This window comes from Phyllostomus discolor, chromosome 3 (assembly GCF_004126475.2).
Source record: "Phyllostomus discolor isolate MPI-MPIP mPhyDis1 chromosome 3, mPhyDis1.pri.v3, whole genome shotgun sequence".
Lineage (NCBI taxonomy): Eukaryota > Metazoa > Chordata > Mammalia > Chiroptera > Phyllostomidae > Phyllostomus > Phyllostomus discolor.
Genome location: NC_040905.2, coordinates 96858446 through 96876887, shown reverse-complemented (window position 1 = coordinate 96876887; position 18442 = coordinate 96858446). Strand labels below are relative to the sequence as shown.

At 45.5% G+C, this 18442-nt stretch overlaps 1 protein-coding gene across 7 annotated transcripts in view; it reads right to left on the bottom strand.

The window, feature by feature from the left end:
* The window catches only part of AUTS2 (activator of transcription and developmental regulator AUTS2), a 1155833-nt gene that overhangs the window by 15716 nt on the left and 1121675 nt on the right, over positions 1-18442 (bottom strand). The window contains exons 7-14 of one of the 7 annotated variants that reach the window (XM_036019900.1): positions 13320-13788; positions 11629-11882; positions 10278-10519; positions 9718-9795; positions 8369-8413; positions 5252-5347; positions 2527-2598; positions 1281-1310 (exon numbers count right to left, since the gene is read on the bottom strand). In XM_036019900.1, the coding sequence (XP_035875793.1) occupies positions 1281-1310; positions 2527-2598; positions 5252-5347; positions 8369-8413; positions 9718-9795; positions 10278-10519; positions 11629-11882; positions 13320-13788 (1286 nt within the window). The remainder of the gene's footprint in view (positions 1-1280; positions 1311-2526; positions 2599-5251; positions 5348-8368; positions 8414-9717; positions 9796-10277; positions 10520-11628; positions 11883-13319; positions 13789-18442) is intronic. The other 6 variants (XM_036019902.1, XM_036019901.1, XM_036019903.1 and 3 more) reach the window with 6 other exon arrangements.

Here is an 18442-nt window from a genome sequence, read left to right as displayed (position 1 = left end):
AGTGAATGTCTGTGAATCAGTTTAAAACAAGAGAGGGTCTCGAACCTGTGTAACTTCTCCCAGCGCTGGCTTTTCTTTACCCCCAAAGCAAGGCAAAGAAATTCACCACACTTCTATTGAAGCCCAGTTCCTATAAGTGCTTCCTTGAGTTGTCAACTACCCATTCGTGTGCATGGGCAATGCCCTGTTCTATGTAAAAAATGGAAAGGAACAAAGGCGAGCACTCAGTCCTTCCTACTCTCTAGACCTCTTCACACACCAATTTCCTCCTCTGCCCTCTGGGAGTGTATCAAGCCATGGCTCCCACACTATTTCAGGGCCTGCTTTACAAGCCTGGAGTCACTGTGGGTGCGCTCTGTCTCGCCTCCTGGAGGTCGGGGACCCCCTGTTCCCGCCTCATTTGTAATGTGATCTACCCAGAGGCTCCCAATGCTCGCCCAGTGAGGAGAGGATGGGTGAGGGGTGAGAGGGAACGATGCCCCAATCCTATGTGGACTAAGGACAGATACTTCTGGTTTTTATGCAAAAGAGCTGATTCTGAAATATATACTCAAATCCAAGTCTGGGGTCAGTTTTCCTCTTTTGTAATGAAATTATTTGCGTCATTAGAAATCGTAAGTGATGACACAATCCTTTTTTTCCCTTTTGGAAAAATTGAACTATATTACTTTACACACCAAAAATGGGTTAAGTATAGCAGGAAGTATACTATCTATCTCTCTTCCCTCCAACTACCCACCTTCTCTCCCCGCCCCAACCAACCACGTTGGCCAGCTTTTACTCAGAGGTCATCTGCTGGCCACTCTCCAGACTCCAAAGATGTTAACAAACCAAGGCTTAAAGGAACTCTGTTCTGCGCCGGAGAAACAGGCTGAATGTCTGCAGCAAGTGAACACCACTTGCTGCAGAAGGGGGAGGCCTCCAGCCAACATGAACGGACGCCGATATGTGTGTTTTCTAGGTGCGAGAGAGACAGCAGAACTTCTCATTTTAGCCTATAGCTTAATTCTTTCTCTTTAGGTTTCCACTAGTCAACCCTCTTACCAGACCTGCTAACCAGAGAATCTGACTCAGTTGAATCTTATCTGTTAGTTTTACCTCAATAGCCTGGCTTCCTGTAACACCAAAGGAAGAACAATTCAGGCCGTTTCAATCACACTACCTGAGAAGTCCACTCCCACACAAGTGTCATCCCAACACTTCCTTCCAACATTTGTCTTTTTAACCCACAGGGAGTCACACAGAGGTTGCAAAAACAGTTCTAGAAGAAGCTTTCTTACCCTTAACATAGGTCTGAAAGGATCTGTCAACTGTGAAGAGAAAATGACAACTTGGTTACATGCCTGTCACTCAAACAATTGCTCTAATTAACAAATTTGTAGTGCTTCATTAGGAGGGGAAATTAAAATGTTAGAATTTTACTTTTAAATGAAGCCCTTTTAGAGAATAATTAACCCATTTTCACACTATCAAAAGTGCCAAATGTCCCCTCCCCCACGTCACAAGCCTTGGTACATCCACGTTGACAAGCCCCCTGAACAAGTTCAATCAGCAGCAATTTGCCCTCTGGCAACATCATCTGCTCACACTACACATCTGAGGAGGTTCCCTGTCCCGAGGAGCAGCCCGTCCGCACCACACGGAGCAGGCCTCAGGGAGAGTGACCCTCAGGCCACGGGCGTGGGAGGCTGGGTACTGACGGGTACCTGGGGGCAGGCGCCCTCTGGGCACACAGCAGAACTGGGCTCTCTCCACCAACACCCTCAATTTGAGGGCTGCACATCACCGAGAGGTATGAGACATTTTAAAGAAGTTCACTAAACGTCATAAAAATACTTACATAGTTGAGCCATTTTAAACTTCTACCTAACTCTGGTCATCAATTTCTGACTGCCCTTACCCAGGGAAAAAGACAATATTGTAAAGGTAATCATTTTTCACATTTACTACAATGAATGTAAATAACAATCAATGAAACAAGATTACATATATCGTATAGCTTTAAATTCTTCGTTGAGAGTAGGTAGAAGTGTACATTATGAATAAACAACATAACCACAGCGTAATGGGTATTTTATTTCGCTCCAGATCACACAAGTGGAGGACCAGAGGAGCAGGGCAGTACAGTGACTTCCTGACCCCCGGGAAGCGGGGCATGTGTCCTGACTTCCGGGAACAATAAATGCTCACTGTGTTTCCATTCAAAACATTTTACAGCTATTTCTTTTGTGTGAGGGAAATTTAAGGAAATACAGGCTGAGAAGATGGGTCGAACAGTAACTGCACAAGCTCACAGGGTGGAATTTCTGATCTTGGACAGTAAGCCACTCCTCTGTCCTCCCTTTAGCATGCTGTGTGGCCAAGGCAGAGCAGAAGAGATTTTATTTTCTAAGACTAACCGGCATTTTCTCCCGCAAACGAGAAGGAACATCACTCGGATAAGCTACGGGAGGTGCGAGCACTGGTTGGCTGTCCCGTGCAAACCACCCCCGTGTTACCTGAGGCCAAGCCTGACTTCCTACGTACCCTCGGGTCCTTCTGGAGGAGAGTGTGCGGGACTGTCCCAGGTCGAGCAGCGACATCGATAGGGTTGGAGGTCTGCGAATTAACCAGACCACAGCTTAGGAAGCACGCAACATGCGCCATGAAAGCAAGATCTTTCTTCCACTCCAAATTACAGAAGTCAAATGTTGTTTTCCTTGTTCAATGACAGTTTGCGTTCAGTAATATTTTGTATAATTTCAGGTATAGAGCAAAGTGGTTAGACAATCATATACTTTACCAAGTGTTTTCCCAGATAATCCCAGTATTCCAGACCCATCTGCCCCGTACGCAGTCATCAGAATATTACTGACGACATTCCCCACTCGGTATTTTACATCCCCGTGACTATTTTGTGACGACCAACTTGTACTTCTCAGTCCCTTCACCGTTCTCACGCTGCCCCCAGTGTTTTGTTTTCAGTCGGAATACAAGAGTTAACAGACTCATTTTACTCCGTGATCACACAGGCTCTTCGTCAGGACCTGCACCCTATTCTCTCACGGGCCGGGCCAGAGACCGCCTGGCCTCTCCAGCCACAGCATCCAGGCACAGAGAGGTCACACTCTGCTGATTGTGGGACCAAAGAGCAGAGAACCACCACGTGGAAGTGCTGCCCCGACACCCACCTTCTGCCGAGTTACTCGCAGCCCTGTCATTGTGCTTTTTGCTTTATCACCAAACAAACATTCCAAGAAATGCTTAAGTGAACATCATCATAATTTGCTCTATCAGGTGCTCCTCATCAGAATGACTGGAAGTGTTTTACAGACATTAAGCTAACTCTCTAAATTTTAACTGGCAGACAATAACAAGGAATTACACTCAGTAATTACTCATTAGCAGTGGTGGAAATGGGACAAGAGAACCTAATTTAGGGACCACACAGACTTACATTAAATGATTTCTAAAGTAATTCTGCTTCATCTTTCCTATTCCCACACCATTCTTCAGTAACTCCATCTCATCAATAACTCCAACCTTATCTGTAGGCTTTTGTCCTTTGAATTAACAATGATGGCAACAAAAAGCCTACTTCTGGCACAAGCCGCCACTACTTTCTAGCGGGTAAAAGGTCCAGAAAATTTTTCACCAGGTATTTTATTTAAGAAATCACAAGTTCTAAGAATCCCTTCACAGGGGGAAGTCAACCTGTGGGGAGAAAGAGCTCAGGTTTAGGCACAAAACCTGCAGGGAGAAGGAAAAAAAGAAAGAAAAGAAAGGAAAGCAATCAGCCTCTGTACAACCAACAATTAAGCTGGAGTGTTAACAGACTGATTTGCATACATATGAAGAACTCCACTAATGAACTGCAATCTGCATATTCAATCAGTAACGTGGCCTGGAAAGGCCTATTTCAACTCCAGGAGAGACACTTTCTCGCCCAGATGTAGTTTTCTGTGTGATTGGATAATTGTGAGTGAGGGAAATAGTCTAATTTATTAAATGACCTACCAGTCTGTTTGGGGACGCATGAGAGATTTGTTGCAACCGAGAGGGGACAGACCAGGGTCCGAGGGAGTGTAGTAACGAGCAGATGGGGGAAGGAGTGTAAAAACCACCGTCATTTATCCTAAGATGGGAGGTGTTTAGCATGGCCATTGGAGAAGCCCCAGGTATATATAACCTGGTTTATAAGCTGCAATCCTGTGCAGGTAAATGTGATTTCTAAGGTGCTGCCATCCAACCCCTAATGCTTTTTAATTTCTTCTCCGATTTCTAGTATTAAAGCAACGTCTTTGGAAGTGTACTATGTGCTTATCCTGCGGCACAATGGCCCAAAATTGGGCCCCGTTTTGTCTAAGAAATGAGATGGGGGAAAAATAAACCACCAAAAGTTATACACAGCAAAATTTCCCACTTTCAAATCTTAGAATGGTTCCTTACAACAGAAGTACATTTTGCTTTTCTGCATGAAAATAAAGTAGAGGCTGTAGCAGCTTTAAAGTCACAAAAAGGTAGGGTTCTGAGAATTCCTCCTCAATACTGGCTCTCAGTAGCATACCACTCACTAGGGAGAAAAGCACACAGTTATTATAAAGGGTAAATGTTAACCTCGCACTAGGATGTCGGTAAGTGACGACAGAGCCTTGACCTTGGCCACTGTGAAGGTGCAGATAAGGGGTGGGAGGACCGAGTGAGGGCAGAGGGGGAGAGAAGAGTCCAAGGAAGGGAGGCGCGCTCCCTCCACTGGCAGGTGGACCCTATTTGCAGACAGATGGGGCTGAGGGGAAAATGAGGAAGAATAAATGGGAGCATCTTCCCTTTCTGTAGTTAAAAAGATACAATTTTAGTTTGAAACCTTGTTCCTCCCTTCTGTTCAAATCAATAAAGGCTCACCTTTGTATCTTTGCTGATAATACATACCTCAAGGACAACCTGTGCACATGTATCTGACATTTGATTGAGTTCCTGACCAGAGACTTGTGTCCACTATATTGGTGTGAGACATATACATATGTTCTGAAATTTTTTAAAGAGCACAGAAAATCCTGGATCGACTGAGATTACATGGGTAGTACAAATTGAAAATTAAATTTGGCTGAAGTTTCAAATGAAACGGACTTTTAAAAAAAATATTCTCACTTGAATCCCAATGGTCACTTGGGATCAGAAAAATTACAGGCGAGACAATTGGAACCCACCCACACACTTAGCCCGAGGCTCCAAGTACCAACGAGCTCATGTGTTTCCACTGTAAGGTTCTTACCTTCGGCTGAAATGCTCCTTGTAGTGAACCAAAAGGGCCAGTGGGTGGAATCATAGGGGGGATGCCCGAGACTGCAGGAGGGTAGGAATGGAAGAGCTGCGGCCAAAGATGGAGAAGGAGAAAAAGCTTTTAGCAGGAGGCAAATGATATACTCCAATTCCCTTCCCACAGAAAGACATCAACATTAGCAAGCCAAGTAATCTCAGTTCGATGCTATTAGTCAAGAAGCCATGATGAAATGATCACACAGATGTGCCATGAATGCTTAACTTGGAAACTTAAAAGTAGTTCAGAATCAATCAGCCAACAAATGACGTCCCAGATGAGGACATCATTAGAAAGGGAGCTTTTCTAATTATTAATTGTTAAATCAGATACCAGTCCTAAACGGTGGGAGATTTTAATGCATATCAAAAACAGGAGGGGTGCTGAGCTGAATAAGATGCCCAGAAAATTACAAGTTAATTAGAAAAAGAAAAAAAGAAAAAGAAAAAGAAGGAAGCAAAAGAAGCAAGTCTTTATGAGTTCCAGGATTTTATATCATTAAAACTCAATTAGTACTTTTAGATTTTTAATAGTTTGAGGAAATGAGAAAATATTCACAATCCTTGCTTCATTAGGTTGTTCTAGAAGTGGCAGTTCCAGAGGACAATTTAATTGTCTCATCTAAAATGACAAATATTTGTGGAAGGGTACAATAAGAGGACTCACTATAGATTTTCAGGGGAGCCGCCCACTTTTCTGTACGATGGACAAGCTCATGGGAGGCTACTTAAGCCAAGCCCTGACGTGAAGCCACTCAGTGAAGGGAGAAGAATGATTCTGAATTAAGTACATAAATTGTCTTGAACTAATAGTTTATAGACAACACAATGGAGGAAAGAAATATATGGCAACAGCGAAGACAATGCAAACACATCTTTCCCTCCTCTTAGAAACATAGTAGTTTTGAAATTCTACTGCTCTGGTTCCTCCTCTGACCAAATCACTATACAGATATTTCAGTAACACCCCACCCATATGATTGTGTGATATGTCAAAAGTACAACAGTAACTCCAGTTTTTCCTAATACTGCATTTATGTTCCCGCCTATCTCTTAGGGAATGACTGACACTCACATTTTACAATCCTGCCTGTGTTCAGAGCGCATTCTTATTCTGTTGGTCTTTTATTTCACTTTGCTCCCTTCAATGATGCAGCAAAGTTTTCCAGACTAATTGATATTGAACTAAATCCACTTAAACAGTGATTGCAAGCCAAGTGCCCTCATTGAAAACTATGTTTAAGTCTAAAATTGTGTTTTAGATACTTGAGTGCATTGCATCTTAATTCCCCTTATAACGTCCTAATCCCCAAAGCGGGGACGACTAAGTACTTCATATATTACCCACTATAACTAATAATATGAAATAACTCTCCCACAGAACACTGTATGAAGCAGAGTAATTAAATACATGCCACACTAAAACACACTCAAATTTCTATTACTCTGCCTCCAGGTGGATATTTTTACTTTAATGTTTTCAATAAAAAACTGCTGTTCTCACCATTTTCCTTTTGCCTGATTCTGTTAGTGACCCTCTTAGAATATGGTTAACTATCCCACCAACCTTGACTAAAAATCTGCAGTACCTAAGCAATAAAGCACAAACCTTCCAAATAATCAGCCCTCCCCCCTTCCCCGGCTTTCTGTCCATCTGCAATCTAGAACTCTCTGTGCAATAGGCACATAAAAAGGCACTGCACCTTGTGCTAAGAAGTAAATCTGAGTCACCTGCTGAGTACACTAAACTTTCTCTAGGATGACTCTGTTAGCTGGTCCTTAATTTAAATCAGTAAGACACTGACAAAGGGCAGAGAGATCTGATGCTTATTAAGATGGCTTCATTCATGAAACAGACCCAAAGAGGAAACCCATAGGCCTGCTGGACTGTCAAGTCTACTTAAAATGCGTTTGTCTCCCGGCACCCACCGAGCACACAGTGCTGGGACAGTGGTGTGGAGGCACTGGCACTTCAACTCCCTTTCCTCGTCCCTTTCTGAAGAGGCCTTCCTCAGGTTATTTCTGAATATCTCTAGACTGATTTCTCATTTTTTCTAGTATTTTCTAGTCTTCTCAGCTACACTCAGGACTACTACAGTGTTTAATTATTTGGTTCTAAGTATGAATGAATTCATAGCACTTGGGTGATCTATTAAGCAGCATTCAAATAATAGAACTATCTAAAAATCAAAGCAAGAATAGTTGAGGATGGTGAATCAACATGGCTACAAGCAATTAATAACCTTCCTTCTTCCTGGTTTCATTATAAAAACACAAATAAACCACTGAGCAAATTTAAACTTGCAAAATTTAGGGTAAACATGATGCAGTATTCACTCCATAATCAAAATATCGTGATAAGATGTTCGAGGTCTTTGTACACAGAGAAGTCATTGTTCTATAAGTAACTTAACATTACATTTAGGTTGGTAGCAATTTCAGTTCCAGACCATACTCTTAAAATTGTGTAAAACAAGTATTCTTTTTAATAAAGAAGAATGAGCTTAAAGAGAAAAAATCAAACATTTCAATTTTAAGACCCCTTTTTATTTAAACATCTTTAGATTTATTCAATTGTAACAAGCTCAGGAAAACACCACCAGCCAGGTGCAAGAGGGCTCTGCATTTAGTCTAAAATCCTGCTTTGTGAAGAGCTATAAGTGGAAAAAAAAAAAGAGATTTCTGTTTGGAGGAAATAATTCAAATGGAATTCCAGGAATTCTGTGGACATGATTATTTCAAGTGATGACTGAAACCCTGTGATTTCAGACTCTCCTGAAACTACAGCGATTCGATTGCAGATGCTCCCTTGTCAGGGCAGACACCTGGCTTCCAGTGAAGTTCAACTTTGCTTTCAAGTCTTAGGAGTACTTATGATCTTTTGATTCCAAGGATGATACTGCATCTTTACCCAAAAGCAAATGTCACAAATGCAAGCATCAAAAGTGACGAGGAGCAATGGGAATTCTCGCGAAGATGATTAAGGAAAGCTGCTGGTCATTTACTGATCTGTGGTGAGCACAAAAGATGGAAAGCAGTTACATCGAATGCGTAGCATGGTAATAAGACTCACACTGTGCCGGTAGAATGGGTCAACTTTTGTAGGGTATTTGTCAAACTGTAAAGGGATCAAAGCAAAAGCTAGTTACTTAAAGGATCTACATTTGTGTTCACTGCTTCAGTGGAGGCTGCCCTAAGCAAGCGTCTGGTCATAACATTGTCACCAGATTCTACAACCTCATTGTTATGTGAAACCATTCTGAGCTCCTGAGTCACTCTGACAAGAAACCCACAACAGTGAAAAAACAAAGTGAAAACCCACATGGTGTATTTAGGTCCTGGCCGCACTACTGTGTCTCTTTCTACTCAGTATTCAGAGACTGGCACAAACCAAACATCTGACCTGGAGAAAAGAGGTAATTATTGAGACAAATCAGAGAGAAGTGAGCACTTGGTCTGATTTATCCAGAGAATTCTCTCCATTTTCATTTTCACCTTGGCAGAAGAATTGTACATTCAGCTGTCTTCCCAAATGTATTACACCCAAATACAAAGCAATTTGGACTAGGTCTTGTAACGTTTCTTTTGAGCAGAAAAGAGTATATACCATTGTTTCCTCTAAATCATGTCATCATCGGGTTCTGTGACTCCCTTCCATTTGGTGTAAGCATTTATGAAACACCTCGTTCAGGCTGTGGCATAAACTCTTTCCCAACATAACAAGCCCTTAAAAGTGTAACTTTTGAGAGGTCTAGTTACTCCAGAAAAAAAGATTAGGATCTGCTATGAGAAACAATTTTGGTACCAAAGCCTCATCTCAAATCTTCTAAAGTAAAATTTATACAATAAACTTTAAAATATACATTGAAAAATTAAGCTGAGCCCTGGCTGGTGTGTTTCAGTGGATTGAGTGCTGGCCTGTGAAACAAAGGGTCGCTGGTTCGATTCCCAGTCAGGGCACATGCCTGGGTTGCAGGCCAGGTCCCCAGTAGGGGGCACACAAGAGGCAACCACACACTGATGTTTCTCTCCCTTCCTTCTCCTCTTTCTAAAAGTAAAGAAACAAAATCTTTTAAAAAAAAAGAAAAGATAAAGTTGAAGAAATGGAGGAGAGCGAGGGAAGAGAGGCAACACAGTTTGGTAAAGGGGATGTCTTTTAAAATCATGGAATTGAAATATTTTCTCACAGTGCCTAGAGTAATTGCCTGAAGACCAAGTATTTAACATTTAAAAAAGTTAAGTAAACCACTTTTATACTCACTGTGATGGATAGGGCCCTATTTCAGGATATTTAGCATCCTAATAGAGCACTATTCATTACAGATCCTAAGTTACAAAAAAAACATCCTAACTAGTTCTCCCAGCATGTCCTAGACCCCAGTCAAGACCAAGAACATGGTCGCTGCCAGTGGTATCTCTTACCACAGGCTGAGCTCTGTCGCTGCAGGGCGCGTGGCTCCCTGACCGCTTGCTGACAGCACAATACCAGACTGGCACCGCCTTATGGGATACAAGAAATTAACACTCCCAGCATCCGAAAGGGCAGGGCACCCCACACAGTCCAAATCTCCTGACTGCTTTCTCCCCTCCTTAGCCTCCTCCTGACATTTCTTTGTTAGTACTTGGTACAAAGCACTAACAGATTTTTATATCTGGTGGCAAGCCTCTAGCATATTCAGGAAAACAAAATTACCCTTTAGGTCAAGTTAACTGCCAACATTGGGTGTGACTATGTTGAGGGCACCTAGGACGTTTAGATAAAATGCACCCACAGTGCTCCATATAACTCTAGAAAAAAGTTCCTACTTCAGGCCCAGGGTCAGTGCTGGCGGGAGCAGACACCCGCCCTTCTTTCCAGCAAAGATGGACAAGGCCAAGGAAGCCCCCTAGACGGCTATCATCCCCCTCTCATCTCCTGCCCCTAGCAGCCCGCTCCAACCCCACCGTGCTGCATAAAAGAGTCGTGCTCTACTTATCCTCACATTTCTGCCTGGGGTACGCACCATGGGAGGTGCTGGCGTCGGCATGATGGCGGTGGGCGGGATGGCGTGGGGGAAGGGCGTGAAGGTGTGCTGGTGCGTGTGCTGGTGCGTGTGCTGGTGCTGGTGCTGGTGCTGGTGGAACTCGGTCCGCAGGTAGGGCGGGGGGCCCAGGGAAGCCCCGCGGTCAGCACTCTGAGAGGCCAGGAAACGTGTGTTCAGTTCCTGTCGCAGGATGTCTTGCTCTGGAGAAGAAGGAAGGGGAGAGCATGACGCCTTTTCTTGTAACAGCAATTTTCTTCAGAACAGGACATCCGAACACTTTACTAGGGAGGCGTCAGGACTGAGGGCATGGGGCATGAGGCTTTGTGGGGACAACCAACCCGGCTGACGATGATGAGAACATCAAGTTAGACTGAGTGGTCTAATTTTCCTGCCCTCTGTCTGGCCTCTTGGCTCTGAGAGACAGGTCGGTCAGTGTGGTGTGTTGCCAGATTCCAGGCCAATGTCTGAGGCCAGTTTTCGGCTCTGTTCCTGCCAGCTGGGTGACCCTGGATGTGGCTGATCACCCATCTGTGTCTCAGTTTCCTCATCTGTCACATAGGGACACTGCTGCCTACCTCAGAGGTTCATCTTGAGGGGAATTAACATCTGTAAGTGTTGGAGAACAGTGACCGGCATGCTACTTCACAAGTGCCAGCTGTTTATGTGGCAGTGTGCTCTGCCCCCTTCTAGGGCAAATCTCCGCATTACTGCTCCCTGGATGAGCGGGACGACGCAGCTACGATGGACCCGAAAACAGGACACCTGTTCTGATTGATAAATCAGGTGAGGAAAAAAGGACCCACTATCTAACACTAGATCTGTCCTTAAAATTCTGGGATGCATGGTTACCACAAGTGCACCTGCCCCTCCCACAAAGACACTAAAAGGCCCTGTTCACCTGAAAGAAACCCCTCAAACCAGGGTGCAATGCAAGAGCCAGGAGTGAACCAGACACAGCCTGGGAAAGTGTCTGCCGCCCCAGTGGGAGCCCAGGCAACAGGATGCACACGACCCACGCTTTACCGCCTCATCAGTGGTGAACCCAGTCGTAACAGCCTCATGGCTTCAGACAGACTGGTCCTCTTGGCAGTGTCCCATTCACTGGGCCTGTGCTAGGCTGGCGTGGGCACTGGTACATGTTTTTGCTGCATCTCAGCTCACAAAAGACTGATTATAAGACTGCACCCAACAGAGCAGAAAATCTTAAATACAGGAAGCCCAGCAGTTGGGGACAACACAGACAGGTGGCGAGGCCACCAGCAAGGCAGAGTGGGAGCTCAGGTGAGCAAGGCCAGCTCTTCCATCCTACCTGAGTAAGTGCTCCCGGCTGGGTGTCCGGGGACCTGCAGACTCCCTGATGTCAGTGGTGGTGGAGGAGGCAGAGCAGTGGGAGGGGCAAACATATTGGGGTGATGGGAGTGTGCAGGGGGCTGGAGGGTGGGCGTGAAGCTGTGCAGCGGGCTGTGGTTGGGCAGTGAGAGGGGGAACGGGGAGGCTGAGGGGTGGTGGGAGATGTGTGGAGGGGCTGGCTGAGTCTTCGCTGGGGTGCTGCTTCTGCTGCTGCTGTTGGAGAAAGGAAGGAAGGAAGGAAGGAAGGAGGGAGGGAGGGGAGGGTAGGGAGGGGAGGGAGGGAGGGAGGGACAAAGGAAAAAAGAAAGAGGTATGCAATTAATTTTCTGAAAACAAACAAACAAAAATCCTATCTCCCTGCTCAAAGCCATTCTGGAAACGCCTTTCCTCTTGCTCTCCCTCTTTACGGACCCTCCCCTGTGTACGCAGGAAGCCTCTCCTGAGCTCGCACCTCCTCTGCACTTGCTGCCACTGCAGCAGACGCAGCGTGTGGAGAGTGCGGCTCCAGAGCCACCGCACACCTGTGTCCAGACAGCTGGTTCCGCCCCAAACTCCGGACCACTCTCCCCTCGGCGCCAGGTTCTCATCTCTGCCCCCAGAGAGACCCAGCCCTCCTATCCTCCACCAGCCACGCTTCCTACAGAGCAATACAATTAAAATAAGGGGAGAAAAGCAAGGACTTGAGTTCCAGTGCACCCTGTCTGCCCACTACCTGGGAATGAAGATGCGCCAAGAACAGGTGAACTGGGAGCCCAGGTGCCCTGTCACTCCTGCTCTCTGGAGGCTGCCACAATGGCCTTGGGGCAGAAGACAGGCCTGGCCCACTGGGGAAGGAGCAGCGTCCTCACCCTGCTGGTTTTCTCACCTGTCTCAGACAGGAAAGTGCAAGTCCCTGAGCCACCAGTCAGGCTGTGGCAGGGAAACAACAGCAAAGGCGCAAAGCCCCGTGAGGCGGGAGGTGTATGAAGTACAACCCCCTTTTCTTTGCAGCTCTCTTTTGTGCTACTTTTTGAACTTTCCTTTGTAATTTGGCAAAACAACACAGACGAGGGCCTGGATCTCTCCTTGCAGGAAATCCTCTTTCTCGACACCCAGCTTGCTCCTTCTCTCCCTCTCTGACTCACCTTGGAGGAAGTACATCTCAGTGAAAAGAACTTCAAACCAGAATACTCCTTGGTTCCAGTCTTCCTGCCTCTGGACTTGGAGAGAGATGTAACTTCTTCAAAACACTCTCCCTCTGAGGCCAAGAAGCCTCCCTTCTAAGGCTTTCTTAGCGCTCAGTGACCTCTATGGACCTTAGGTTTTGATTCCCTGACTCACCAATGGGGGGCCGGGGCGGGCTCCAGGGCCCAGCACCCTCAACTCTCTGTTTCTTCAGCATTCTTCTCCTTTCTGCCTTCCCTCCTCCAGCAGTCTCTAGGTATTTTAGTTCTCTACAGTGTCCTCTGCCCAACCCAACCCAACCTGCCCTGTCCCCAGAGACCTGACTCTCCCTGGACTGTCCTGTTCTGTCTCTACTTCAGAGAGAACACAGTGACAGTGTTTTCCGCAAGGCAACTCCGGTCTCCTTGGGAACCCCTTACCCACTACTGCTTGCCCGTCCCAAAGAAGATGGTGAAAGTCAGGCAATAACAGAGCAGGCTGGCTCACCTTAAACTGTTGAGGCTTAAACTGCTGCTGTTGTAGGCTGACAGCGGCTGCGAGAGGCTCTGAGACGAGGGCGGGGCCTGCACAGGTGGGAGGCTCTGGTGGAGCAGCTGGCTGGGGGACTGTGGCCGGGGTGGCCTCTGCACCTGAGGCTTCGGCGCCGGCTGAAGCTGGGCCTCTGGGGGGCCCTGTGGCTGTGTGCTTGGACGCGGGGGCTGAGGCGGGGCCTCTGTGCGCTGCACCAAGTCAGGGTCCGGAGAAGGGGCTCGGGGTTGGGGCTCCGCCTGGGGCTGGGGTAGCGGCTGCGGGACCTGAGGGCAGGGGTCTTTAAGCACCACGGGCTCAAAAATCGGCTCTTTGCCACAGTCCTGGCTCTTCTCCTGGCTTCTCTCTAGACCAGATATCTTGGGGACAATTGGCCCCGCATCCTGGCTGTCATGTTCAGGTAGTGTGCCAACACCTAGCTCGGAATCTGCAGGGGGGAGAGCAAAGACAAAAACGACAGACAATGATTGATAAGTGAGTGTGAAACAGGAGGGGAACGCAAACTCCAGGACTAGAGCGTGTAGTCCCAGAGACTCAGCGGAGCCGGAGCTTCCGGTCTGGCCTTCCCCACCTGTGCAGCCAGGGAAGATGGGGGCAGCCTTTGCCCCTGAGGCAGCCACACCCTCATGGGGAGAAATGGGAACCAGCCGGTGGAGGTTGCATTCCAGAAAGTAGTCTAGGCCATCCACAGTCTGAAAACAAATGTTTTCCCTAATCTTGAGAAAGGCTTTTAGGAAGCAAAATTATAAAACAGTAGCCCACAGTTGATTTTTCCCTTTTAAAAACAAATACAGTTCTTGAATATACAAAAGACAACCGCTTTCAACAGCAAATGAAGCAAGTGTTATTTAACCACACACAGATGCTTCTTCTTGGCCTTGCCTACCTCCCCCCTTTCCATTGTGACAGATGAGACACATTTGACATTTAGAGAAATAATTTTTGTTTAGCAAGTGCTAGACTTCTGGTCAAGCATCAAGCCTTTTGACACTTACCAAATGACCCCAGCATGTCTGAGGTCAAAAGTGCAAACATGAATTTAAACCAAATTTGCAGTCAACTCCACATGCTAGAACATTAAAGGGACGCCCTGGACCACGCCAGGGGTCCTCACACACGTGAGGACAAGGGGTGCAATGCTGGACATTGAGACTAAGCCTGGATGCAATAATTAGGTAAAATTCTACAATCGTGAAAGAAACTTGGAAAACAGATGCTCCTGTATGAATTTAAAAGACATGCATACCACCGACAGTCAGCGTATCTACACCACATCTAGTGTAGTGGTTAGCTGGTTACCTCCTAAGTCAAATTCCATGAAATCCTCTAACAGAATAATTTAAGACAATATGGCATTAAATATTTAAAAATGGCCTTATTCATAAGTACTTCTGTATACATCTGGAGGAAAAGTCACCTTTCCCCCATTTTTGTACGAAAAGATCCATCCTTTTATTACTACACAGCTTATAAAGAGGAGGAAAATAGGTCCCACTGTTCTCTGAAAGGAGGGTGTGTTTCAGGCATTCCTAAATGAACTACTTCGGGCACAGGCTTTCTCTTCCCATCTTGCGGTACCGAGGGTGAAGAACACATAGTGTCCTCACCAGCCCTGTTCGATTCTGTGGATGTGTTCATGTGTAAGCACTTCTCCTTTTTCTTCCTTGGGATCTGCATCAAAGCAATCCATTACTTCCAAGGTTCTTTTGCTAAAAGATCCAACCTACAGCATGCACCAAAGCAGAACAAACTGTGGGTTTACCAATGAAGTGCGTTCTTGGCTAATTTGAACTTGGTTGACGCCAGGTCCCACCGACCAGCCCGGGACACTTGCACTGACACAGGATGGAAGGACAGAGTGCCCAGTGGGACCTGGCGGAATGTGCACTGGACTTCTGACATCCTGTTCACACACACTCCATCCAGTGCGGTCTAGAGAAGCTTTCTAGGGAGACTTTTACTTATGATAAGCTGAAATTTTATGAATGCCCAAAGCCTTAATTTCCAACTTGAGGGCTGAAAGAGAACATTCCTATGTGGACAGGCCCCATATGAGCAGAAGGAGAGTCCTTCAGTCAGAAACGAAGACCCTCGGCCTGCAGACGCCCACTTCCAGGGGGTCTGGCTCTGCTTCTGTGTGTGTTTCCCTATCATTTTCAAAAGATTTTCCACAGCAGGTCATTACATGAGCCACCCAAAGTCACAAGCTGCATACACTGCAGACTGGCTGGTTAAGTCTGGGGCAGAAATCCTAACATCACAAAATACAAGAGATTTTCCATTTTCCTCAGTGACAAATTCTATGTGCATAAGCAGGAGTCTTCACATTCTGACAGCTAATTTAGGATCCTTATGCCCGCTACCATGGCTCTCCTTCAGTACTGCTTTGTTTTCTCTAGGCTGAGATGGTAAAGAATAAATACATCAATATTTTCTCTCGTGAAACTTAAATTCAAACTCATGATCTTCCTCCAAGAATCAATGTCCAGACAAAGTTTCTCCCTGACATAAAAGGAAGTTCCGTTTTCAAGGGGATAGCACTTTAATTTACTTATACTGGTAAGGAAGTGTGTTAGAAATACATTAGTACTTCTTCGTACACCTAACTTGATTATACGTATATCTTGCTCTTTATTTAACGAGCACTAGAACTTGGGTGGCACAGTCAGACTGGCAGAAGGCACCATGCAGGCTTGGGCTCACTTGCCACTCACGCCCCCTCTGTTGCCCTGCTGCCTCAGTCCCCACCTAAACACGGCCAGAGACAGTAAGAGGCAGGGGCTGAGTCACTGCCACCCTGATGACCACCGAAGTACACAGGGAGGAAAAGGTCTTCTCCAGCAAAGCCTGCACATCGTTAGGAAACAGTCTGTGGTGAACGACAGAAGGAAGAACATCGAAGGCACGGAATTCCAGAATGAGACCAGAACCTGGAAGCCCATCTCCGCACTTCTCGCACCTCAGTGTGCACACAAATCACCTGCAGATCTGATGAAAATGCAGATTCCCATTCAGTGGCTCTGGGGAGGGGCTCCAGGGTCTGCCTTTCTGAGAACATCCCAAGTGATGCTGATGCTTGGACCACGCTGGGAGCAGCAAGGCTCTCATCCAGCCCTCCCTGACTAGATGGGGAGAGGGCCTAAAGAAGCGAAGGAACCAGCTTGCTGAAGTCTCCTGGCTGTTTAACGAACCAGGTGACTGAGCCCTCGTCTTACTCTGCCACCACCAAGGGCCTCTTCTTGGATTTGCACTGTGCTGCTCTCCAAGAAGCAAAAATCCTAAAACAAAGTGGGAAACGGTAACTCCAGGATTCATTTAAAGCATTTATGTACAACCAGACCGTGGGAAGGCTTAGGAAAGTTACTAAGAGTTGCTGGAACACTGCCCTCCAACTAAACCAGGAAGCTATTGTCAAGTCGTCAGTGTCCTGGTGCCACAACCCACCGGCAGGACAGGGACAGATGGGCAGGCTGGGGAGAACTTTGGGGCCAAGGCAGCTTTACGACTCCCCATTTACACAAGTCTCCTGAGTCTCGTATTAGGCGTCCTGCGCTTTTGTGGCTAATCGGTAATGCATTTCCTCCTCCTTTCAATTATTCAATAAATGTATCTTCCCAGTTAAGCTTTTCCATCTTGACAGTCAATTTGTCTTCCCGTGCTTCTACCAAATTGGCAGGAACACATTGAAAAAGATGACTGTGTATTGCTCTGTGTGCTCGGAATGTGCCAAAGCTGGAATGTGCTGAGGTTGAGAGAGAGAGGAATGTGCCGATAGGCTCGTCTTATTTAGAAGTGGTATTCACTACATTTTGAGGTTTAGAAATCTCTCTTCTTATGACTGTAAAAATGATAACACGTCACGCTACCAAAAGGCACGCAATTTAAAATGACACTGCATAGCATACAGCCGAAAGGGTGAGTTTACTGCCTGTAAATGATACCTCAATAAATCTGACTCAAACACAATAGGGTTTTCACAAACTTAAGGATAAATTAGGAGAAAAATTGTTTGATTTTGATACAAATCTGATACATATTCCCTGGGGAAAGTGGGCCTCCTACACATTACCAGGAGGATGTAAACCTTAGAACTTCTGTGGAGGGCAATTGGGCAACATTTTGCCAGAAAGCTAATGGTGCTCCCTTGGTGTGCAAGGGTTCGGCTGAGAGACACAATGAAGCAACGTGGTTTGAACTGCAAGTTTGGAAACAACTCCACTGCAGTCATCCGGACACTGGGGGCACAGACATTTGGTGCGACCACAGCCAGCACGGCAAATTCTGCAGCTATAAAAATGAATGAGGGACTCTGTGTGAGAAATGGAGGAAAATTAACATATATTCATTTTTACTTCACGCATAAATAAGCTCTGGAAGAATACACAAGAAACTGAGAGCACTGGGTAACTGTTCGGGGTTTGAGGAAGATGGTGACCTAGATGGTCAAGGACCTGGAGGAAGGGGAGGTATTTCTGAATCATGTGATCATGTTACCTATTAAGAGTTTTATAAGAGAATTAGTCTCACATTTAAAAAACAGTCTGAGCAAGACAAAAAGAAAATGAAAAGCAAATAAAACTGGGAATTTGAATAGTGGTATGATTACAGACATGAAAAGTGTATTTTACATGAAGTAACAAAATACAATGTACAAGTTTCAAAAGTTTCAGTACAGTAAATTTTATGAAAAAATATAAATGAGTAAAACACTTAAAAACAAACCAACCATAAGAGAACACTGAAAAAGTACTCAATAGTTAACACTTCTGCCCCCAAAAAGTACCAGGTGCATACAGTGTTACAGACAAAGTGGACTACACCTGTAAGAAACAGATTATTCGTGTCATTTAAATCAAAAACCCACAGCCAACATACAACAAAAAGAGGCAAAAGTATTATTTACAAGTAATATATAATTATCTAGCTTGAAAACATAGACAATCAGCTAAAAAATATTAGAACTAGTAAGAGCTCAGTAAGGTAACCAACTAAAGAAAAACCACAGATGTCAGTAACTTTTCTACATGCCAGCAATAGTGAATAGAAAATAAAATTTAAAAAAGGATCCCCTTTACAATAAC